Source organism: Dermacentor albipictus, chromosome 6 (genome assembly GCF_038994185.2).
Source record: "Dermacentor albipictus isolate Rhodes 1998 colony chromosome 6, USDA_Dalb.pri_finalv2, whole genome shotgun sequence".
In the NCBI taxonomy this organism is placed as follows: domain Eukaryota; kingdom Metazoa; phylum Arthropoda; class Arachnida; order Ixodida; family Ixodidae; genus Dermacentor; species Dermacentor albipictus.
In genome coordinates, this window is record NC_091826.1 from 67,071,808 (window position 1) to 67,096,598 (window position 24,791).

At 48.2% G+C, this 24,791-nt stretch overlaps 2 protein-coding genes across 2 annotated transcripts in view; one reads left to right on the plus strand and one right to left on the minus strand.

Moving 5' to 3' along the window:
- LOC139047030 (phospholipid-transporting ATPase ABCA3-like) overlaps positions 1–24,791 on the plus strand; it is a 177,823-nt gene that overhangs the window by 19,005 nt on the left and 134,027 nt on the right. The window lies entirely within an intron of this gene.
- On the minus strand, positions 5,008–24,131 carry LOC135916951 (uncharacterized). The gene is made up of 5 exons (XM_070540757.1): positions 23,674–24,131; positions 15,803–15,977; positions 12,809–14,047; positions 9,582–9,905; positions 5,008–5,584 (listed from the first exon to the last, which is right to left on the minus strand). The coding sequence occupies exons 1-5, from the start codon at positions 23,976–23,978 to the stop codon at positions 5,450–5,452; spliced, it is 2,178 nt and encodes a 725-aa protein (XP_070396858.1). The 5' UTR covers positions 23,979–24,131; the 3' UTR covers positions 5,008–5,449.

Consider the following 24,791-nt stretch of genomic DNA (forward strand, 5'->3'; position numbering starts at 1 on the left):
CCCTCAAAGCACGGTTGAGGTGATCACCTTTAGTGAGACATACCTGAGCCTCTCTTTGGTTTCGCTGCTGTGCGATGCCTAACAGTATGGGCATGATGCCCTTGCAACCAAGCACTGCACTTTCTCTTTAGTGATTGGTCCTTCGCTCGCGGCATCGGACCCCTGACACTTTGTTGTTCCCAATACGCATTCCGTTCCTTGCATTACCTACACAGACGTCACAGCTGACAGTGCTAGAGCGCGCATTTGAGATATCTGTCGATACTCCTATAACAAATTCTTGTTTTGCCGGCGCAGATGCCTCAAGCCTCATTTTCAGAACTCATTACAACTCTCCCAAGCTGTCGTCTATCGGATTTCACACCAGGGGCAAGACCTTTGTTACACCTGTCGTACCTAGAAAAGCCACAGCTACGCCTTACAATCTCTAGAATTACGAAAAAGATGAGTCATTATGCAGTGGCCCTGCTAGATTTCAGGTGTGCTTATGCTGATGGATCTCTGTCCGGTTGCAGCCCTACAGGTGTTGTGATGCCTACCTTACTAGCCAGAATGAAGTTCAATGTGTTCCGTTTGAGGAAGTCTACCGCAAAAAAACTTGCCGCTCTACGTGCTATTCGTAATTACATCGCGTAAGCACAAAGGCGAAAGCGAATAGTTTTTACAGCGTAAATGGTTATGCGCTCATTTCAATAGTCCTTTCGGTTGGTCATGTTGCCCGCCGCCGTCACCGTTGGTGTCCGTCGGAGATCGCCAGGAATGAGAACAGAGCAACACTTCTCTCCGCCATCGAACTCCGGTCCCTCGCCAGCGCTCGCTGGGTACTCCTGAGACGTGACTCAGTGTCAGAGTCCTCCTTGAGTGCGAGGAGTCGCGCAATGTGAGATGCGCTCTGCACATCTGGTTATGGGTGGCTTTGACGAAAGCCTTCGAATTACTTAGTCAAACGTCAGGCACACTCTTCTGCGACTCGCGTAACTGTGATGCGACAATGAAACATGCGTTTAAAAGCGCTGACTTTCTTTGCAGTTTTCTTGGCAGGCGTCTTTCCAGTTTGACAGTTTTTGACAGGTAACTGCCAACTCCTGAACATGGATGTCGATATGTTCTACTAAGCGCCGCGAGAGAGTAGTAGCGAGCAGGCCTATAAACCCTTGTATGATTGATAAGTACGCGTGGCTGCCTCATTTATGCATTCCAAAAAAAGTTAACTTGTTTACGTAAAACCTGAACATATAACGATGGATGTAAAGCACGCCGATCTACTTATGTAATGCTTCATAATATTTGAGGGATTTTTTAATTTTATTCGTTTTATTTGAATTTGCCAGTCGGTATGCTTCATTGGATGTTTGCCCGTTCTTAGCCAAACCTCCAGAACGGCCATCTCCTGATACAATTACCACATAAAACTTATCACACCAAACCAAACCACACCAAACCAATATTTATATAGAATCAAATGATAATAAAATGCATCTTGGTTCATATTGATTCTCACACGTGTGGTGGATCTGTATGCAAAATTGTGTGCGTGCGCGCGCGCGTGTGTGTATGTGCTAGGGCATGTTTGGGTGTGCGCGCGCGCGTGTGTGTGGGTATCTTGCTGCAGAACATGTTTTGCTGAGGTATGTTTGATCATCTTAACGTTAAAGGCAACATTCTTCGGAGAGCATTAAACCGGCTAGATGGCCGATTATCTTCAGAGAAGGAGGATCTTTGAGCCCAGCCCCACGCGTCATTGGCCACGAAGTGACGCGGGCATAAATTCTTCTTCAAGGGTCTTGCTTCAATGTGCCCGGGTGCAACAGCGACGATCAGCCAATTGTGTTCCTACGAATAGTGATTCCCTTCCCGGTCTTTTTTTTTTTCTCTGGATTCTTCAACCTCGCGCCCTCCCCTGCATAGGATAGCGAATGCCAAACATATAGTGAACCGGACGCGCGTGTGTTGGAACTCCTTACGTTTCCCTCCTCTCGTCCTTCTCCTCTTTGTAGGCAAATTGAGGTGTCCAGAAGCACATTTATCGTCTTCTCAATGTCCTTTGAGAATACCTATGTCAATACCATTTGGCGAAGGCGGTCGTCCTTTAGGTAAATATTCGTTTTACCGTTCCTCAACCACGACACTGGTCGACGGACGCAAGTCTTCCAAGTAACTTCGTCAGCTCTTTCGTCACCAGTGATGCATGCATGTTCGGGAAGCCATCGAACCATGAAAGTATTTTCCTAATATTTAAATTTTTTGGCAACAGCTTGTAGCTCGAGAATCTGAGTGATTTTGCCGATTGACTTTGAAACATCCTGACAACGTCTTGATAATCCGTGCAAACTTCGTTCTGTCATCGAGCTGATAGATTTTTCTTTGAAATCGCACGGCTTGCGCCTCACTGCGTGTTAGTTGAATAAATGCGTTCGGTTCGTGGGGGACGCCTTACATTTTAGCTTTTATAACGGTCGTAGAACTTAATTACGCTGTTGTTGTGCTTAGATTTGCAAAGTTTTCAGGTCAGATTGAGATCGTCTCGGAGATGCCGGAGAAGAACGTGTGAAAGTGTCATCAGAAACGCTGCAGCCGAGGGTGAAGGCGAACAATCATATAATATAAGAGGAAGAGCTGATGCAAAATATGAATACTATGAATTATCAACGCAAATCTTGATAATATAGAAAAAAACGAGAGAACCTTGGATGAAATAAAAGAGAGTGGACGACTTCCTTCTCTCGCTCGGCTGGTTTACCACGCTACACCCAAAATATTGTGCTCGAGATCCCTCGCAGTGAAGATTGTTTGCCATGGCAACTTTATTGCGTATTATTGTCACTCAGATTGTCAGCGCTGCTGTTAAGTTCACTTAGCCTTGCGATGCATTACGTTTCGAGAAGTGCTCTCTCCTACGTGAACGCTTGTTTCTTTCAAGACATAGCGAGTAGGCTATTTTAAATGTGTTTGGCATTCCTAGAGCAATTCGCGGATTTCCGGCGGATATCTGTGCATTATCATCAGCAGCATCTTAATCAGCCTGGTTACGCCCACTGCAGAGCAAAGGCCTCTCCTATACTTCTCCAACTTCCCCGGTCATGTGCTAATTGGGGCCATGTTGTCCCTGCAAATTTCTTAATCTCATCCACCAACCTAACTTTTTGCCGCCCCCTGCTACGCTTTCGTTCCCTTGGAATCTAGTCCATAACCCTTAACGACCATCCGTTATCTTAAATCCTAATTACCTGTCTGCCTATCCCCATTTATTTTTCTTGATTTTAACTAAGATATCATAAACTCGTGTTTGTTCCATCACCCGATCTGCTCGTTTCTTATCCTTTAACGTTACACCTATCATTCTTCTTTCCATAGCTCGTTGCGTCGTCCTCAATATAAGTAGAACCCTTTTCGTAAGCATCCAACTTTCTGTCCCGTACGTGAGTACTGGTAAGACACAGCTTTTATACACTTTTCTCTTCAGGGATAATGGCAACCTTAACACTTCCAGTGCCTCGCTACCTATCGTAAACTGCTGTTCGTTTCCGCCACTGTTAAACATTACTTTAGTTGTCTGCAGATTAATTTTTAGACCCACCCTTCTGCTCTGCCTCTCTAGGTCAGTGAGCATGCATTACAATTGGTGCCCTGAGTTACCCAGCAAGGCCACATCATCATCGAATCGCAAGTTACTAAAGTATTCTCTATTAACTCTGGCAAACATCCTCGCAAGTTACTAAGGTATTCTCTATTAACTCTTGTCACAAATTCTTTCCAATCCAGATTTCTGAATACCTCCTGTAAATGGCATTGGAGAGATCGTATTTCCCTGCCTCACGCCTTTCTTTATTGGGATTTTCTTGCTTACTTTGCATGCACACATGTGTCTAACCATTTTTTCGCCTACGTGGATCAGCGGCGCCGACTCGAGTCGCTGTAGATGCGGGACTGAGTGGGTACCGCTGCTCGATGAAACTGTTTGCCGCCGACTTGGATAACTAGGCATGTGCGCGCTGCGTCGTGAGTTTTATATGCTGCTTTATAATCACTGGAGAGATGCTGGAGCGGAAGCCAACTCACGCCACAAGCGTTTCTCAAGGAGAGCAACCAGATCCTTCAGCGGGCAGTGGCTGAGCGACCGATTGGTAACCCCCGTGGAGTTTTCTTCTTTGAAAATACTTTCCCTCCCTTTTTTCTCTTTCCCCGTGTAGGGTAGCCAACCGGGTGCAGTCCTCGTTACCCTTCCTGCCTTTATCATTTGGTCTCTTTGTGTCTGCGCCTGCACACATTTGTGACGCGAAATGCATGGGGTACATGCCGCTTTTCAATCAACGAACTTCCCACCAGTGCTTAAAACGAGCCTAACATTATGAATGCACTGCGAACCAACTCTCGTAAGCGTTCGCAGGTGATTTCGCGCAACGCTTGTCTCGGAGGCCGCGCGTGGACTTCCTGGCAGTGCCACTAGGTGGCGCAGCATTCCCGAAGAGCGCCAGATAGCTGCAGCATGACAGATTTCCTAAGCGTCCGCGAGCACGTGCGCGCCATGAATTTCGAAGGCCATGTGCATGCTGCATGGTGGCGGCGCTACGTGGCACAGAACGTTCTCAGGCAAACACGAGAGAGCAGTGCCGCTGCTGTGCTTGCGTTATATGCAACTCGCTCTCGGCGGTGTCAATACGTTGTGTCGCTGTATTGATTCAATGCTTAACGCATTACCGTCGATAGTCATCGTAAGACGGGCTCTGCCACTTTTTCTAAGCAATTTATTATGCAGTCTTACGGCACTTCGACGTAACCGCACAGGTAGAAATTCATGGCTTCCATTAACATCTCACGTGGTCCACATACACGGCAGTTTTACAGCTCCGTCGTTCACAGAGCTGACAAATGACAATGTTAGCCTTGAGACGTGACGCAAAAGTTACCTCGACTGAGCAAGCACACAAAACAAATGTTTGTTTCCGGGTAAACATCACACATGGTATGCGTTGAGGCGGGCTCTCGAATAAGAAATGCAGTGCATCATTGAAGTGCGTGATTTGTTCACTGGAGGGCATACAATCCCTTTCGTGTACATCGCACGTTGCGACAGAGTAAATGAAACTAAAGAGACTTCAAGAAAAAAGTAACTATAGAAAATAACTTCGCAGCTAACTGCTAAAAACCCTTTCATAAGGAAAACGTTCGGAAACACGTTCATACGCAAACGCACGGGGAAGCGGAGTTCACCAGCATTGTGATTCCATAAAGTAGTCCACAGCACTTTTGTGAAGCGCTTTTCCTGCGCCTTTCGCAGAAACTTGCAACATAGTCCTTCACTTCGCGTGTCCACATTGTAAGGCTTTCTATACATATAAGATGGAACGGTTCTAATCACTGAGAGAAAGTAGAAAGAAAAGTACACTGCACTTGGGCTATTAGAAAGTGCAATTCCCTGCTTGAACACACCAGTGCGGGTTTCGTCGCACTACACAGAAGCACTGCTTGTCTCGTTGGGTGGTTCTGGCCATGTGAAGTCGGTCACGAGTAGATGATGCGGCTGACATTTGAAGGCTTCCCGGAATGCTGCTACTGCAGGCAGGACCGAGTTGCAGATGACTTTCTGTGGAGAAGATGGGGATAGAGTTTTATAGGGAAGATAATGTCGGTTATAGACGCCAACTACGGTGACCGGGGGGTGGGGAGATAATATTTGTCCCTACTTGTGAGTTCACTAGGGCTCCCTCCTAATACACAGCGGTGGGCCTGTTAAGCGTTCCCTTTTGAATTAGGTGAAGGAAGAATTTTAGACTAAATCGAAACCAGTGAAATACTTCTATTTTACCGTAAGGTTGCTTCCGCTTTAAGCGACCCTGATCTAAACTCGCAAGCCTTATTCATTGGGCCACGCGGATAAGGTTAAGCGATCCTGAAAGTTTCAGCAGCCGTTATTACTCAGTAGAACCGATCATACAACATTTGTAATTAAAGAACTGTCTGATACGTAATAACCTTGCTGCACTCACATATGCTTTTTAGCCTATATATTCAATATTACTCTAAATAACATTGAAAATGCTTCATTAAACTACGTGGTAGCATGGGCTATTATTTAAATCACTGCGTCACACTCTGTTGTTTTGAATCTCGTGGCAAATCTCGATCATATGAAAACCAATGATCCTGAAGGCACTCGCAATGCTTTCCTTCTTCGTTACTACGTTTGGACAATGCAGTATCAGTGTTATATAGTAAGTCTTCATCAACCACGTATGTTCCTTATTCGTGGCGGTGCACTAAACATTTACCTTCATATAATTCCGGTAACTGCCACATGTTAAACTACCAATTGATCTTGTGAACCTGTAGCTCTTGTAAACTAGTCGAATAAATAATTATAACCACAGCATCGACTACCTGGAATCCAACATAGGAAGTAACTGTGAGCTTGGTTATTGTGTTTTCGTCACCATTACAACAACTGGTTGAGTTCATCAGCGGCATTGGTAAATCATCAGATCTTGGTACACATGTTGACGTAATCTTCATAGATTTGTTATAAGCATTTGCCATGGTGCTTCACCTTGCGAAACTGTGGAGGCTCATCATCATCAAAAGTAATCCTACACTTGTTGACTGGATATCTGGCTTGTTTTCCGATGTTTTATTTTATCCTTTGTAGAATTTTTTTAACGCACATGTAGTACATAGCACAATTTTACTTCGTGACCTGAACATTCTCGGAGCCAGATATTATTTCGATAAGAAGACAAAATGAATATTTCAATAATTAACACCTTTTTGGTAATGAATTTGTAAATTAATTAGTTTATGGCACATTTCGGAATTTCCGAATTTTAGCTGGTGATTTCTAAAGTTATCGACTAATTGGGATGAAGTTTGAGAATGACATCTGCTTCGAGATATGCATTCTCAAAGTAGGCGAAAACTGCATTGGTGTTTCACTAGTTTCTGATCTTCAATGCGGAAAAAGGCAATTTTTTAAAAAACACTATGTGTTACAGTGCATTTTCACCTCAAGTTTGCAAAACCAAATTGGCGCTAACTGTTTCGAAATCCGTTTCAAGTGATGGCGCCTTGTGGAATCGCTGGCTAGAGTTTGTGCATTGGAATACGTGCGTTGCAGCCATAAGTTAAAAGGTGTAAAAGTTTAATTGTTAATTCGTCAATTATGCATAGTCATCCTTAGTGAATGTAATGTCCACTTCTTTCAGTAATCCAGCTAAATAAGGAGATATTTGCTACATATGCCAAAGAGGATTTTAAAAAATTCTTATAGTTAAAATAAAACACCCTTGTAAATTCATGTTAAAGCTTCTAGCTCCCATAGTGATCACGTCTCACCTGACGTATACCGCAGGGCACTGTTTCTTGTCCTATTTTCTTCCTATTTGGGTCAATGACCTTCCACAGAATATGACCACGCGCCTACGTCTGCATGCTGATGCCCTGCGTGCTATATCATGAAATTATTTTCCTAAAGACAAATCTGTTCCTAACAATGGACTCGTACACTTTTGCACATGGTTTCGTATGTGGCAAATTAACTTTAAACAGAACCGTCTCTCTGTCAATTACATGGCATTTAACTCGGTATTTAGTCACGTACTACTACTTCAATAACTCCTTACTACTGTATTTGAATATGAGTACCTTGGGTGCCACGTATATTCGCGCAAAGCAAACACATCCAAGTAATTTGCAATGAATCGCAACAAAACTTGGCTACCTGCAACGCGCTCATGAGGTGGCTCCCCGTGGAACTAAACTTGCAACTTACAAAACTTTATTTACGCCTAATCCTTCAAAATGCATCTATTGTTTGTAACTGTTCCCAAAAAGTTATAATAAAAATGTTGAGTTTGTACTGATGAAACCTGTGCGTTTTATCTGTCGTAGATATGACGGTGGACTTTTCAACTTCCGATGACGTTTTTAGGCTGAAGAACGTCGCCCAAATTTCTCTATCCGTGTCTCCAAAGGGAAGCATTAAAATCACAAAACTACCGCTATATTTTGCTACAACGTTTCTGCTATTGTCACAAAACTATGGAGGGAATATTAAATAACGCTGGAATTTGGGAACATGGCTATAATATGAAGTAACATGAAGTATGTCGTCTACCGAGACGCTTCACATTTAGATCGAGTCCGCGCAGATGAGGAACAAACAGTGCATTTACCAGCAGTAGGTAAATGCCTTTTATTTTACCAATATAGTTAAATAACAACGGACGATGAGATCTTAAATGCATCACTTGTCTTCAGGTTGTGCGGCTAGAAATACCCCACGAATCGAAGAAACACGAGTAATCTGATTTTCCTTACAGGAAAAGGCACTTGGTTCACGTTATTCCTGATCTACATAAAAACACTGCGAGGTATTTATTCGTGGGAAAGCGCCGAGAAACGTAAGCGGTGCGTTCAGATTCACGTGGGGAAGCCCAGCGTCAGCGATATCTACGCTTTTCCATTATTGGTCTGTCTGATTAACCTGATGCGTTCAAAATCAAACTATAAGATTTATGGTGACAGGTTCTGTTAAGTTGCTTCTGCGTTTGCGAACGCGTGCAAATCGAGGGAATTTAGTGAAATCGTTGCAGCCGTAGCATGCAGACCCATTCAAATTGGTTTTGTAACGAACAAAAACAAATTTTTTTTGCGTGTGTGAGCTATATGTCGAGTCATAAGTGACCATTCTGATGTTAAGCAAAAGTGCATTGATATGGCTGCCGAAGCAAAGGCAATCGTTGCTTCCTCCTAAGTTTGCCGGAGCCCAATTTCGACCGCTACATGTCTTTCTGAAAAATAAAGTGTGCCCCAAGAGAACCAGTTTCGAAGAAACTTTCCTAAAGCAGAAGTTGCTAAAGTGACAACAAATGTTTAGTCATATAAAAACACCTGCCACTAACGGACGAAAACTTCGGCATATATAGCGACAAGATAGCTAAGAGGGTAACGCTGGTATGAAGCTAACGCTTCCGATTAAATGTGGTATAATAAAAGCGTTAAAGTTTTACAACCTGAATAATTTGTGGAGTTACACCAGGTAGGTAAATACATGACGTTCGCTATGCCTTCTAGTAACTGCAGCTGTCACAGCCTAAATACTCACCGTTTTAATCTAGCACCGGCATGCAGAAACGCAGGTTTCTTTTTACTCTAGAAGGTTGGAACGCTTTGCCTCAAGATGATGTTCATTGCCATTTATCATTTTTTTATAGAAATTTGGCATGTTATGTTTTCCTCACTCAGCCTCAGTGGGGCACCAGTATGTGTAAATAAATAAATAAATAAATAAATTAATCAATTAATTTAAATTCCTGTGCGTGTATAAAGCAAATGTTTTCCCGCATCCTGTCATTCATGCGTACTCATAAAAGAGAACGCAATACGAAAAACTTCTTTACATTGGGATGCTTAGGAATCAGTCGCACGTGCATTATGCATGCAATATTTTTAGGAAATAGGGCAAGGCGTTCGCTAAGCTCGTCAGGTGCCCACCCCTTCCAATGAAGACAAAACTGCGCTAGCCCTTGTCAAACAACTCGTCCTGATAGCGACAGCTGCACGCAGAAGGAAGCTTCCCCGCATCGCACCTGCAACTGGATGGCGCGACCATAGGCACCGCAGTGCGCGAAGCACGTGACCAAAAAGTACAGCTGGTCCTCGGGGACGCCGCCGAAAGACGGGCGCCTGCCGTCTCGGCTGTTCGCCGCCCTCGTGGCCTTCGCGAGGGCTCGGGCCTCGGGCAGGCGCGGGATGCTGCTGGCGAGACGGGTCGCCCAGCCGGCCATCGTGAGCTCCCGCCTCTCGTGCGCGTAGTGGTCATCGAGATAGCCGCTGTTGTTCACCACCACATCGTAGCGTTGCATGTCCGAGAACAGCATTCCGAGCTGGCCGAAGATTGGGAGGTTTTGGTCCTGCGGAAAGGCATCGTTGCAAAGTGTTACGAATTGACACGTTTCGTTCCGCGCGGGCTCGTGCTTTTCAAACTTTTTGAAAACAGGAAATAGTTTATATGTTCTCATTTTTGATGTCATGGAATGAAGTTTTTGCGTCGAGACCACTCTTAAAAACTCGACAAAACTCGATAAACAATTGAAAGCTCTACGCTTTCTATGATTGAGAATATGCAAAAATAGAGGTGAAAGCGAGTTTTCAATCAACGGGATATATTGGCGTCTGAAAGGGTTAAGGTGTATAGTGTATATAGTATAGTGCATGTAGGCGACATTCCATATTTGTGTTTGGATATTGTGCGTTAGAATACTCATACAAACATCACTTTCACCAGTAAAACAGTAAAATAAATGTAGCATCGAAACGCATTTCTCACGTTTGTAAATCACCGTGCTACTCATACCTGGAAGTTAAGACGCCACCAAACACTCCGTGTCTGCTCAGTGGCTATGGTGTTGGGCTGCTGAGCACGAGGCCACTCGATCGAATCCCGGCCACCGCGGCCGCATGTCGTTGAGGGCGAAATGCGGAAGCACCCATGTACTTAGATTTATTTGCGCGTCAATGAACCCCAGGTGGTCGACATTTCCGGAGTCCTCCGCTATGGCGTGCCTTACAATCAGAAAGTGGTTTTGGCACGTAAAATCTCATAATTTAAGACGTAACCAAAAGCGGAAGCAAGCTTTAGGACGGGAAAGAGTGTCTCACACATCTCGGACCCGCAGAAGCACACCCTTTGTGGTAAAAATAATACAAGGCCGTATGTGAATTGCGCGGTCTGTGTGGTGCACAAAATTCCACTTAATAGCGAATGGGTGTTTATGGGCCGGACAGGCTGTTGTATCAACGACAGGGCAAGGGAACAAGAGCTATCTCTCAAGAATAAGATTAACGCACATTTGCCTAAGCACTGCGATTGCCGCACGTGGGAGCCAGATTTTTTCCATATGCGAATTCTTGCTAAAAGCACATATTCCCTGGCATGGGAATTCATCACATCTCATCAACAGGCACATCTCATCAACATGAAGGGTCACGTCTGTGTCAGCGATACGTCTGTGCCATCACGCAGCACTGAACGACAGTTTCTGCGCCGTATGATTGGATAGTGATGCAGGCTTGTTTGTGTATCGTGCCCAAATGTAAGTGCACCCGTGGCGGCTTCGCCTTCATATATGATCGTGTCTGCTTTCAACCAACTATTTGCAAGTGACACTCTTTCCTGTCCTAAAGCTTTTTCGGCCCTCGGTTTTGTCTTAAATTCGTGGAATAACATTGACTAACTAGTCGAGCAACAAGTATTGCTACCCGGATATGTTGCAAGCCCTTCCACATTTTAGCTTATAATAAAGAGCATAACGGAGCGATCACTACTGTGGAGGTTTGCCATTTTATCGGTTTCGTTGCTAGATTTATCTGGTTTTTGGTTCATTTGCCAACGCATTTTTCCATGTAGCGACAGGGGTCTTTTTCCTTGGCGACATCACACAGCAAGTTACGACATTTTAGCGACTTTGTAGTCGGAAAACATGTTTAAAAATAAATTTTTGACCAGGCATGAGCTCTAATGAAACAACACGCGTATGCATTCACCGAGGCCGCACTATGGCGAGTTGAGTCGAAGCAAATAGGCTACACATTGCATTGACAAAATGAACGTTTTTTTCGTGATCTTTAAAACGCATAAGGCTGAGTCTCGAGTAGTGTTTAAGTTTCGCTATGGGCATGTTTGATTGGCTTATCTTCTCAATCGTAGTAGTAATTTAAATTACGTGTACTTTAGTAATAAGGCTTACGGTGAAGTTGAGAACGCGGTATGTGAATAAAAGATATCAACTGAACAAAACTGCTGATATCAGAGCGGCTGGGTTCATTAGTGAAAGAATGGGCGATTTCTTATGGCTTTCATGCGAATCAGTACTCAACGAATTTTTCAGGTAGATCAAGGATCGACAGCTAGTATTGAACCTGTACAAAGGTCACGTAATTGTAATTGTCGTGTTAACAACGTTGCCAAGATCGCGTCGCAGCATTCTTTTTTTCACCAGCTCTTGAAACCGGAAAATTTTTAGGCATAACGTAAACCGACTGTGCGACTTCGTGCTGAGGAATTCTGGCCAACCGTGTTCTTTTGAAGCGTGGTGGATTCGTAACCTTAAAATGTGAAAGTAAACAAATGTAATTTCGCTACATCTTTCTTGTAAGTTTATTATTAATTTTTCATTTGAATAAGCACTAATGGACGTGAAATGCATTAGAAGACGCGTTACGCTCTTTTAGTCTATACGTGAACATGTTCCTGAAACACATACATTGTAGAGAAATTAATTAGTGTTGACAACAATTTTAGCGACATTGGAGCAGAATTTAGGGAAATTTTCGCGACTTCGTTGCGTCAGTTTAGTTACATGCTCGAAAGAATGTTAGCAACACTGCTTCGTTAAATGTCGCCGCACAAACAGGTACTCGCTCGGAGTCCCTAAAACTGTAAAATATTCCCCATATGTTAAGGAAAAGCATGCTTGTGTTCAGTGCAACTTCTTCGTGGCAGTCATTCCTAATCCGCCTTGTTGAAATACTTGCGTTCACAAAGTTCTTCAGTGTGTCAAATAATCCCTTTAATTCGTACGTGCACATTCGCACTGCTGAAGTGAAATAACTGTGCTGCATAGCTGAGGAATGCACAAAGTAAAAACGATTTTGATGGACCCGCCTAATAATGAACGCCGGAATATGGACACGGGTACAGTATCGCAACAGCTCCGTTAGATGTGTGAGGTCTTACAACTTTCTGATTGAGACGACTCAAAAGGAATTGATATTGAAACATTTCTAAGCAGGTTTTTGCCAAGAACACACTCACCACAAAGTTTTCATCATAGAACAGGATGAATCTCCCTAGAGTGGACATCTGCTTCAAGATATGGGTGCCGATCAAGGCCACAAGGACAGGCAACGGGTGGCGCGCATTGAACAGTGGTAGCGCCCTCATGTAGCTGGGGACCACGACTTCCCTAGCCACGAGGATGCGGTACAGTCCGTAGACAGCGATCCCTGGCGCGTGAAGTGCAGTCTGCCTAGGGTGGTGCAACGACTTCTTGAGGATGTTCATGCCCGCGGCGCATATGCGTATGTACAGGTCGAACAACCCCGCCCTGGTGTCGAAAGGTACATAGGCGTATGTCCGGTCCAGCATGTGCCACGTAAGAGTCATGTTGCGGGCGTTGACGACAACACCAGCCATAGCGCCTGCCAAATAGTTCTCGAGAGTGCCACCATATACAGCGATGAAGGAGTGTATGGATCGCTTGGCGAGGTGCAGCATTTTCGACGTGTAAACCGTGTCAACCGAACCTTCGTCTTCGAGCTTGAACTTGGCCAGCGGCATGGTCTCCTCGAGGGTCAGCATGCACTTGTGGTGCCAGTAGCTTCGCTCATACGCTGCGAGGCCCATGTCCTCCAGCATGTAGGTGGTGAGGTAACGAGAGGCGTACGGCGACAGCAACCACACCGCGTACGCACCGAGGAAGAGCTTGAAGTTCTCGGTGAAATTGTCGTGGCTGAAGTGGGTTGCGTTCAGCTGAGCGAATAGCTTGGGCTGCAAGTTCACAATTTTGTCTTCGGGCCAAAACTGGGAATCGTCCGCAAGATGACCGTTGAGGGCTCGGCGAAGCTCGGGGTCACCGAGGTCAAGGAACGCTGGAACGGCATGCGGGTCCCACAAGCGGAACACCAGTTGGGCGATATCTGTGTGCGCCACCGTTACGGCCTCGATCATCCGCGAGTATGACTGCCCGGTGCCGCCCAGGATTTCAGCGCAGCGTCTGAGATAATCGTGGTGTTTGGCATAATCTCTGAGCCGCTCGAAGTTCCCGATCCAGTCGGTGCACCGTTCGTCTAAGGTCGTGTAAATGGTGTTCTGGTTCCGGCGTGATGGATCACGACCCACGAAAAAGGCCCAGAATATGTGTATGCCGAAGTGTAATGACGACTTGACGAGTGTGCCGAGGAGCTCGGGTCTCGAGGCTGGGGACTTGTGCGGCCAGGGAAGCCCCACCTCTTGCAGGAATTTCGGAATAGTCCACGAGCTCTGCCTGCCGCCCTGCGGTCCCGAGCAAAACAAACTCAAATCACACATTTTGCCTTTTGTGTACGCCTACGTACACGCCATTTGTTTTTATAGTTCTACAATATATGCTTGGAAAATTATCTGTGAATTACACGCTTCAGATGTCGCAGTGTAGAAGTGGCTAACGATGCTATTTGATAATTACCCTATGAATAATTTACTTAGAACACATGCCCAAGTCATGAAATCGAAGGCGAGCGTGTAGTGAAACCATGTTTGTTTCAGGAATTGGAAGACCAGCGCTACTTGGTTGTTTTTTGTTTACAAATACTCCTGGCTAGTAACAGTGGCATAGGAGGAGTGGATACAGAAAGATCAATAACAACAACACAATTTCGCAAAACCCATCTCGCGATGACTGTCAACAGTAACGCATTTAGGATTTAATAAATATAGCCACACAAGGTACTACCACCATCGCAACGAATTTACAGAGTTCGAAATCAAGCTTTATGGTGTTCTTAAAATTAGGCACTGGGAGGTACGCGAAGACCACCTGCGAAAATAAGTTATGGAGCCAGGGGGACAAAAAGTGAGAATATAATTATCGCTGTCAGCACCCCAATTAGCCAATACTGAATAACATATTTTTTGTTGATTGCAAAATGTGGGTATGTTTGTACCGAAAAGTTAGAGGCAGTCCTGTTTCTACACCGTATCAGTTGGAAGACATCTTCTGGCGTGTCTTCTCCGATATAACCGAATTCAGATGTTAATGATCGTTCGCATCATTACGCATGCAAGGGAGTGAGGATCAGCCCAAAGCTCTTCCCTGATGTGACGCGTCTGTTGCGTGCGGCGTTTATTCTGACAACAGGGCATAGGCACAGGAAAATATGATAACTGTTCGCTTTTCCCTGTGAAACAGGAGTCCCGCTGATGTAGCGCATGCCTCATATATAACTCGTTTCGATGTTGGGAAAACATTGCGTGGCTATACTGATTCAATGCCAACGCATTAGCGTTGACAGTCATCGTGAGAAGGGTTGTGCCGCTAGTTTTTTTCTCATTTATGGCAGTAACCTCTTTCATAGGTATTGTTGTTTGTCGCACGTATTTTATGGGCGCTAGCGTCATCGAAAATGTTTTGGGGCCCAGTGATCGCATTGAACCTTGTTTTTCTGAGCTCCGCACAGTTGTTGCTCCTCTTTCGGAAGCTTTGCCTGAAATAAATTGATTTCGTCTGTTTCGGCTCGGCGTGTTTCTCCTCTCAGAATTGATGGCTGAGAAACCTCCTCGAGCTGAACTGTTTCTTTGGAACCCTGTCTTTTAGCCCCCCATCAACTTCACTGAGCCGGTCAGAATTTCTTGCGAGCACGAGCTACTCAGAAGTTGAGTTGTTTTACAAGATTTTGTAAATCATAGTAATAGACACGCACTCTATCACAGAGACGATGCTGGTAGAAGCGTTCGCAATAAGGGTCAATACATACATCACGGAATACAAAGGTCAGAGACAGAAAATACTATCCTTATTTTCCTCCCTCACTTATTAGCTAATGGTGTAGTTAGTAATTTTACAAGCATGGAGAAATATTGTGGGGCAATGGTTGGCTGCCGAAAGACGAACAACAATGCAGTCGTATCGAAAAGCGATAACACGAAATGTCCCAATGCATAAAGATGGATAGGTGGGTTAGTTGGTAATGCACACACACCACACGCGCTTGGTGTGTGTTGCTTCTGGAGGCAACGGCATGAAAACGACGGCGACGCTCTCTCGCTTACCCGGCTGAAACACTTGAGCAGCAGCGCCGTTGCCTTGTCTCGGGCCTTGTGCGAATGCTTGGGGATGTAACGCAACAGGTGGCGCTTGACGACGTGACTGTCGAAAATGGCTTTGTACTTGCGCAGCGGCGGGCTGCCACGTCGCGCATTGGCGTCCCAGTTGCTGCAGACATGCCTGCGCAAGTAGATGGTGGCAATATTGGGTGTGAAGATATTTTTGCTCAACTGAATTAGGTTCGGCTGAACAATCTCGTTCAACTGAATGACATGAGATACACGGCCTGCATGACAGGACGAGGATGACATGCATGCTTTGCATGGGTGCGTGACGCGAACGCGATGGCATGTCATGACGTAACAGGAGCGTCATGCCATGACATGTCCTTCCAAGATATGTGTACCATTACACATGGCATGGTTGACGTGACGTGCCCCATATGACGAATGACAGGACTTTTCAAGGATGGCAGGAGATGCCTTGCTTCTGTCGTCATCATATGGAGGCTTGAGTAACTCGCAATTGCTTATCTTTACAAGCATGTTCGCCCCCCCCCCCCATTAGCTAAGTTAAAAACCCCGACTATTGCTAGATAGATAGTTGCCTGCAAAGCAGCTCAATTAACATCGACTCCCGCAGAACGCGAGTTCTGGATATTTTTTTTTGTTCTGGCTCAGTACAGAAATTTTGTGCATGGTTGACATATTGCGCAATATAATAGCAGCAGCGCGTTAGTACTGCTATCGGCACATGCTGAATGGTCAGCAGCAAGCAATTATACGCCATAAGACATAGACGTATCATGACCACAGTTTCGAGTTTCTTGCATTAGTGTCATTAAGCGCGAATATGAAAGCGGCAATAAATTATCAGGGATCGGCTTCCTTTTCATACTGAACATCCTTTCCCGGCCACACGTTGCTGTCGCATGTGGAGCCGATGTAACCCAGTAACGCCGATACAGCCGCGATGACAGCCAAACACACTGCGGGCGAACTCGACAAAGCAGGTGCACCAGGCAATCACGCTTGCTCCTTTCCGTAGCGTCATGGCGGAAGGCACCATCTTGCACTAATGATGTCCCTGAGGAACTATACCAATGAGCGTGGAGGTACATAGCGAGAACTGTAGCGTGGTTGAGTGGGCGAATCTTGTATTAAATGTATAGGTGTCCACCGCGTATAGGTGTCACCGCTCCAAACGTCTGGTTCGTCTTGCACAGGATGGCGGACGTCGCCCTAGCGGTATAAATAAAGCGAGCGAGCAGGTGCCTTGTAGTATGCCTGTCATCATCTCTTCCTCAGCACATTCTCGTTCTTTGCAAGTCTATGCCGCGGCTATATGTTGCCTTGAGCGTTGTTGGTCAGCTTGATACTTTGGAAAAGTCTACACACAGTAATTCGCATATTCGCTAATGTGGACGCCAAAATCATGCACTTAAGGCAAAAGTAAGGACACGGCACTACAGCCTTGTAGACAGTGACGATGGACAAAAAGAGAATCGAGTTCTGTACAGTCTTTGTCAAAAAATTGGAGGACGCTCAAGCTCCTACTTAAAGAGTGGAACGTGACAGCGTTATCGCAACCCGTTCGCACCGCCTACTTAAACGATCTACGCGAAACAAACGTCGCGATCGGCACGAACAGCCAGGCCTTGACGTGCCATGAAGGCGGACGCTATTGTAGCGAAGTGACGCAACCGTTAGATATCAGACGCATCAGCTCACCAGGGGGACGGAAGATGACGGGGGATGAGCTCTGGCAGGGACAAGTCCAAATCCACGGGTACGACGACGACGAGAAGTAGCATTTCAGGAACTAGGTTTATTTACTTTATATTTTACTTTAAGTTAACAATGTACGAAAATATTTACAAATAGAACGATGTCATACCCGTCGTCGTCGGCCTGCCTGACCGGCCTGGCCTCCCCTGGTGAAGTTGCGCCATGTCTGCTGCTGTCTACTTACTCACTCGAGAGAGAGAGATTCTTGGTTTGGGAAGGAAGAACGTGGGGTAAAGTGCAGCACAGTAACTGTCTCTCAGATGAGGACACCTCAACCGCACTGCACAGGGAGGGTAGGGGAATAGATAGAGGGGTGAAGGAGGGGCGGCGGCGGCGGCTAGAACGCCGTGCGCGGACAAGTCGGTGGCCTTCGCTTATGAGGCGCGGTGACGCGCCTAGTCGTGTCGGAGCAGTGCTTCCTGCGCGGCGAGAGCCGCGTCACACATTTGACGAACGTTGCCGTCGATGGCTGCGCACTGGTCGAGCAAGGCCCGCAGTGCAGTAGCGAGAGCGGCTATTAGCGCGTCTCTGGGGTCGCTGTTCGTAGCGGTTGGAGGGCCGCATGACGGCTCAGCAGCGGCTGTCTGGTTGTTGCGGCCGCGCAGGGCGTCACTGTACGATCGGCCCTGTGGGGAGCTGGCAGATGTAGACGGAGCGGCCGTACGCGACTCGGTCATTGCGGCGCCGGCTAGTTCAAGCGCTGTTTTGCGCTATAAGGGCCGCTGGGACGAGGACAGCAACACGGCAGCCCTTCTCTCGCGCTGCCACTCCGGACAGCTTGGCTCGGTTGAGGGGTGACGGCCACCGCAATTTACGCAGCGTGGCTTTTCGGCGGGGCAGTTTCCTGTGGCGTGCGACTCCCCGCAGCGAAGGCAGCGGGCGTCGCGGAAGCAGGTGGCGCCGGCGTGGCCGAAAACACCGCAGCGGTCACATTGTAGTGGTCGAGGCAGACGGGGACGAACCGCGCGGAGCTGCTTGAAGAGTCGGACGTTTGTGGGTACGACGCTCCCGACGAAGGTAACAGTGACGCTAGCGCCACTCCGTGAACAAGACAGCACCGCGACGGGGGCTTCGATGTTTTCTTTCACAGTGCGGACGTCGAAGGATGGGTCGACCCCATAAATGACACCCACACAGGAGTTGCTGTGGAGTGCCTTCGAGCGCACCGCCACGCCACTGGTGTCGCGCACTGCGAGGAGGGGCGCCAAATCGGCACCGCGCGTCACATCCGCAGCCACCACATTGCGACGAAAGTTCACGCGAACGCATCTCACACCTGAAACACAGGCGAGTTGCGCCGCGATAGTATCCCGCGAGAGTGCCAGGAAGGTTGCCTTGCGCTCGGTGGGACGGTATAGAACCGTGACTGAGGTATCGTGGGCGACACCGCCGTCAGCGGGTGGGGAATACGGCTCGAAATCGACGAGCCGTCGAAAATGGCATCTCCTTCTTGCGGGCTTCTCCGACTGTAACGCTGCAGGCTGGCAGGGTTGGGCGTTCTTGGCTGCCTCAAGCAGCTGCGGGGAGTTCCGCGGGTTGAGCTCCCCTGTTCCCGCAGGTACTGGGGCAGGAGTAGGCACTCCCGGCCGGCTCCTGTTTGACGAGGGGCCGTCAGCTGGGTCGTCATCGACGGGAGCGGTCACCGCCGTGGGGAGCGATCCCTCGTCCGCCGCAGGTGCAGTGGGCTTGCTGTTGGTAAGCGGAGGTGACGAGCAGGCCGTCGGCGACGACAATGATGGAGAATCCGGCCGGACAGGACTTGCCTCGGGCGAGGTGGTCGCGTCCGTGCGGGAGGACGTAGTGTCGGCACCAATCATACTTGCGGTTGGGAAGAAGAAGGTGCCGGCACTCTCGTCGGTGTCGCCGGCCGACGGGCAGCAGGCATCGTCGTCGGTGGAGGCGGCCGAAGTGGAGGCCTCTGAGGTGGCGTCCGTTGAGGCGGACTGTGCGGCGTGGTGGCCGCTGGAAGCAGTCTCCGGCGCATCGAAAGGAAACGTGCGGAAGGAAGTATCCAAGGGTGTTGGAACTCGCGCGGATGGCGTCGCACTCCCCTGCGAATGTGTGCTTGACGGCGTGGAGCTGGCCGAGTCGGCCGACAGTGCACGCAGCGTACGTGCCTTCAGTCCCCGCTTCCAACGCAAGGCAGGAGGCGATCTCCCGGTGCGCGGCTGCCGTCCATGCGGGTGGTGCTGCAGGGCTCGTCGGGACCCCGAGTCGTCGAAGCCAGGAGCTGGCTTCTTCGGCCTCTTCCGATGTTGCTGCTTCGGAGCGTCACCCATCAGATGGGGCCTCCGTGTAGCAGCGTGGCTCAGGCGATCGAGCCAGCTGCCGTGCGAGCCCTGAAAAGGGCTGCGCTCGTAAGCGCGGTCGAAGGAGGAGACGTACGCGCGCAAGAAGTGGCGGCCGAGCCGTAGTCGTCGGAGCGAGGGGCGATGCGACCGCTCGCTTCGAAGGTCCGGGAGCGTCGACTTACTCACTCTCAAACTATTTCTTAAATAAGTTTCCCCAGCATCCAAGGGACCGGCGGCCCGGCGGGAGGCGCAGGCTTCTCCACCAATGGGTTACTTCGTTACTCCGACCAATCAGGCAAGCCGACATTATCTAATGAGCGTCAGAGTTCAAGGGGTCAAGAAATGGTCGTGTCAACACTCCGCACACAAAAGCACTCTGACCACAACTAATCGGCTTTTGACAGCCGAGCGTGGGACGAGGACGCGTCAGGTGCACGTGTGGCGTCAGCTGCACGTGTGACGTCAGGCGTGGCGGCGGCGGCAGCACATGACTGCGGCGCCGTCGCGGTTGTGTACAAAGGTTTCCCCCGCGTCGAGGAGCCCACAAAATGCCCCGAAAGCAAGCAAAGAGGCCGGCGCTCTACTCTTTTTGCGACACTATCATGGGACGAATGGCGCGCCATGTGTCGGGACAGCGCCGTACATGGCGAGGAAGGGGGTCTTCTGTGTTTGCCGCTAGATGGTTCTGCGTGTGCGCAGAGCGCAGAAGAAATGCAGCGGAAACGTACTTCGCTATTCGTGAAACTTCGACTTCTGTAATTTACATGGTCGTAATTAGCGATATACACTGCAGTATATATTTCTACGGCGCGTTTCTAAGGCAACACAGCATTCACTAGAGGCGATTTTGCCCTGTTTTGAACGATCGAACTCGTGGCTGAGTGGTAGCGTCTCCGTCTCACAGTGCTGAGAGCCTGGTTCGATTCCCACCAGCCCATCTTGCAATGTGTTTTTATTTATGAAGTGCCTTCTGGAATTTATCGCTCACGGCCAATGCCGCCGACTCCGACATCGATGACACTAGCTTTTCTGCGACACGAGCTCCTTAACGCTGTCGCGTTAAAAACTTGCACCCGCTGTGAACGCCCGGCGAGCGGCGGCGCTCCGCTATCGCGGCGCAGCCGTCACCGGCGCGCCGGCGCTCGCTTGCGCCCGGGTAAAGAGGGCGAGGGAAGCTTGTCTCTCACTGTCCAGCATCCTTTGATAACAGGGCTCGTGAAAAACTGGTGAGTGATCGTTCTGCCAGCTACGAGGTCGTCTTGCGGCCGCCGTGGTACAGTGCTTCGTGAGAGTAATTGCGCTCGCCTGGACAAAACTGCCCGACTTAAGCGCAGCGCCTTATAATACTTGTCCTAAAAATCGAAATTTCCTATTACAATTTCATTCTACATATTCATGGGCAAGAGCCTTCGCATTATGCTTTCAGATACACATTTGCAATGCATTTTTGAGTGCGATGAAAACAAAAGATAAAATATAAGCTGACATCTCTCAGTACTGTAGCGCTGTTCCAGGTTTTATTTACTATGGGGGCAGTTGACTCATCTTTCGTTTAGAAAAGACGGGACGCAGTGATTTCGACTACAAGGGCTCTCTTCGGAAAGGCCCTGCAGGTAACCGCCATTACAATATTTGAAAAATGCTGACCGCAGTTCTCCACTAAGGAACTACCACATGATTGCGCAAGGCGTTGAAGTTCTTTAAGTCAACCGACAGTGAGATTATGAAAACTTTTTGGGGCTAGAAGACGTTCGTCCTACCTGAGTAGCCCACTGAGTTAGACCCATTCTCACGGCATTTAGAAAAGTTCACACTACCTCGCCTTTTTGAGATCTTCGTGCACCTAAAACATCCTCGTCCGATAGCGGTCTCTCATGGATCTTTGCAATGGAAGAGACAAGTTGCTGTCGTTCTTGCGCATAGGCGGGACACACACAAAATAAAATTTCAAGTATTTTTGGCACCTCACAGCATTCACAGTTTGGGCTAGTATCACTGGCACCTAGCATATATCTATGACGGTTGGTGAATGCCACACCAAGGCGAATCCGATGCACCATGCTCGTGTGGCTTCTTGTGAGCTTGTGAGGCATACGAAATTTCATTTCTTGGTCCCATTTGTGTAATCGCTTGTGTCGTCGATCTGGTTGGGTCCAGTCGTAGAGGTGTGGTTTACGCGGCGAAGTAGGGCGTTTGTGTCCGTTCGTGATAAGGGAATGCGTACTTCACAAGCGGTATATAAAACACTTTTCGCTTCAGCGTCTGCCTGTTCGCTAACAAGAGTGTGGTAACAAGAGCCGCTATAGCTTTTCTCCAATCCACTGGGCTGGATGCACGGCTTTAGAGAGGGCACAACTCTGTGAATTTGCATATACCCATCTCTTCCTTATACCATCATCATTCATCAGCCCTGTCCCTCACCGTCCCTTTTCCCCAGTGTAGAGAAGCAGACCAGAGCAAGTTATAGCTCAGGCCGACCTCTCTGCCTTTCTGTAAATAAGTTTCTCTCTCTCTCGTGCACACTGCCTCATTGTCGCTAGGGCCCACTTTCAAACACATGTGAGGCCAGTGTAAGTTCATCGCGTTTCCATTGGGCAACACGCGTTTGAAGCACGTAAAGTGCAACACGGCCACGAGATAATAGGATTCTCGCAGAGTGACGGCGTCAGACCGGCGGTGCTGTCGCTGTCACGGGTTCACTGGAAGTATTTTGCATATCGGTTACTGAGGCATCGTTCGTGTCTACAAGAAAGGGCTTCACAGGTAGTTTAACAAAATGGGTTATACGTAGCGCGCTTTCAACCAGGGACGTTGGGTAGTCGAGAAACACGCTAGAGAGCTACAATTGTTCAGGGCAACCACAGACCAACGCACATTCAGTGCCTTGAAGGCATGCTGCCCCCTGTGATTCCGTCGAGAGATGCAGGTGCCACCCCGAAACTTATGCTTTCTTGATTAATTTGCTACTGGTGACATTCATGATGACAAATACGAGGTGTCGTTGTGGCAAATTATTTAATGTTTAACTGCTAAGTGAGATCTTTGCTACGATCCTCGCAGAGTGCCCGTGTTCGAGTATGCGCAGGACTATTCGTAGCATTGTTTGTTTCATCACGAAAAACATTAACTTAAGATTACGACACTCGCAATTGCGAAATTAGACCGTATCGCGTTTCACAGCGGTCGCCAGAGACCTCCGCCCGCTCGTCGAGCATACGCTGCAAACGGCATGCTAGCCGGTCGGGTGGCTTCCGCTTGGCCACGGTCGCGTTCGCGCCGTGCTAGCCGCAGTTTTTCATGAGCGCTGTTATCAAAGGACGCTTGAGAGTAAGAGACACGCTTCCCTCGCCCTCTCTATCCTCGGCGCAAGAAAGCAGCGGCGCGCACCGACGGTGGCTGCGCCTCGATAGCGGAACGCAACTGCTCTCCCGCCAGTCACAGTGGTTTCTAGCTTTTCGGCCAAGACTGTACGTTTCAGGACGTGGCGTTAAACACCGGGCATACACGTGTAGAAATTTCCGTAGTTGCTATTCAGTGCGCGCTCAGTTGGGTCTGAATGATCAGAGATACCATGATGAGGTTCACGAAGCCGAGAATTACGTTCGTCGTCGATGATTCTTGCCTTGTAACAACTTATTCCATGGTTAGTCGCTCCTGCGTGTTTGGCTAGTGCGTTTGACTCAACCTTCTTAGGCTGGAATCAGGCCCTCATATACCAACTGTCTTTAAAAAAATAGAGCGCTTTAATTCCCGTTACGCACGACGATCAAAGCAGACAGCCGCGCCACCCCAACTCACCGGTAGAAGTCGTCGCACGGGTGCACGCTGTGGTCGCGCGAGCGTCGCAGGTCTTCGTCCAGCGTGAAGTGGTCTCGCCTCCACGGATCGAGCCGCGTCAGCAGCAGCGCCGGCGTGGCTAGCAGCGTGGTCGTCGTGACGAGGACGGCGAGCAGTACGAAGCAAGAGTAGCGCGCGCAGGACGCCTCGCAGGACCTGTCCTTGGGGGCAGGACTGCGGCGCCGGGGCGATAACGGTGGCTGGACGGGCGCAGGACGTCGCCGAGGACACGGCGGCAGCTGCACGGGGCTCTGGACGCGTCGCATGCCGCTGTGTTTGAATCGAACGACGACTGCGACAACGCTGCTCGAGGTGGTGCCACTGTTGAGGTCGCCGGTGGGGAATTCCACGCGTTCCGAGGGTTTAAGTCGCAGGAACAGAGAAGGGACTTCCGACGAGACCGCTACGGCCAGTTGCCTTCTTCTTCTGGTTCTTCTTCTTCTACTCGTGCACTCTTACACGTGCGCCCGTGGGGCACCCGCCCAAGAGGCCCCAATTTTGTCTTCGTTTGTTTGTTTAGCATGGTCGTTATGGTTCCAACCGCCACGGGGGATTGATCATGAATTGTGCGGTAGCAGAGAAAGAAAGAAGAAAAACTTAATTTGCTAAATTAAACAAAGTATAATAAATTGATGATAATCGTTGGTAATATGTATTTTCCGGATATATTAAAGAAGAGAGGCTGGACATACTGTTGGTATCCACGATGAAAAAGAGAAGACGCTGAGGGAGTTAACCTGAAGTAGAGAAAAGAAAATACTGCCTATATTTTTGTTTTGTTTTACCATTGCTGGCGGGTGGCGTGTTTCAAGTTTAGTAACTTGAACGATAAGCTCAACTATGCTTACCACGCAAGATAGTGATGAGAAAGACATTTATTGGGGAAAGAAACTAAGAAGTACAATTTTACAATTGGGTTAATTTCTGTGTGACCGCAATTGTAATGAAATTAAAGATTATGCCAGCATGAGGTGTTATCAGCAGGCGCCTGACAAAGTTGATTGGAGATCGCTGGCAGAAACCCCTTCCTGCAGTGGGCAGAAAGACGCAAAGGGTGATGATGCATATGATGTTGACGT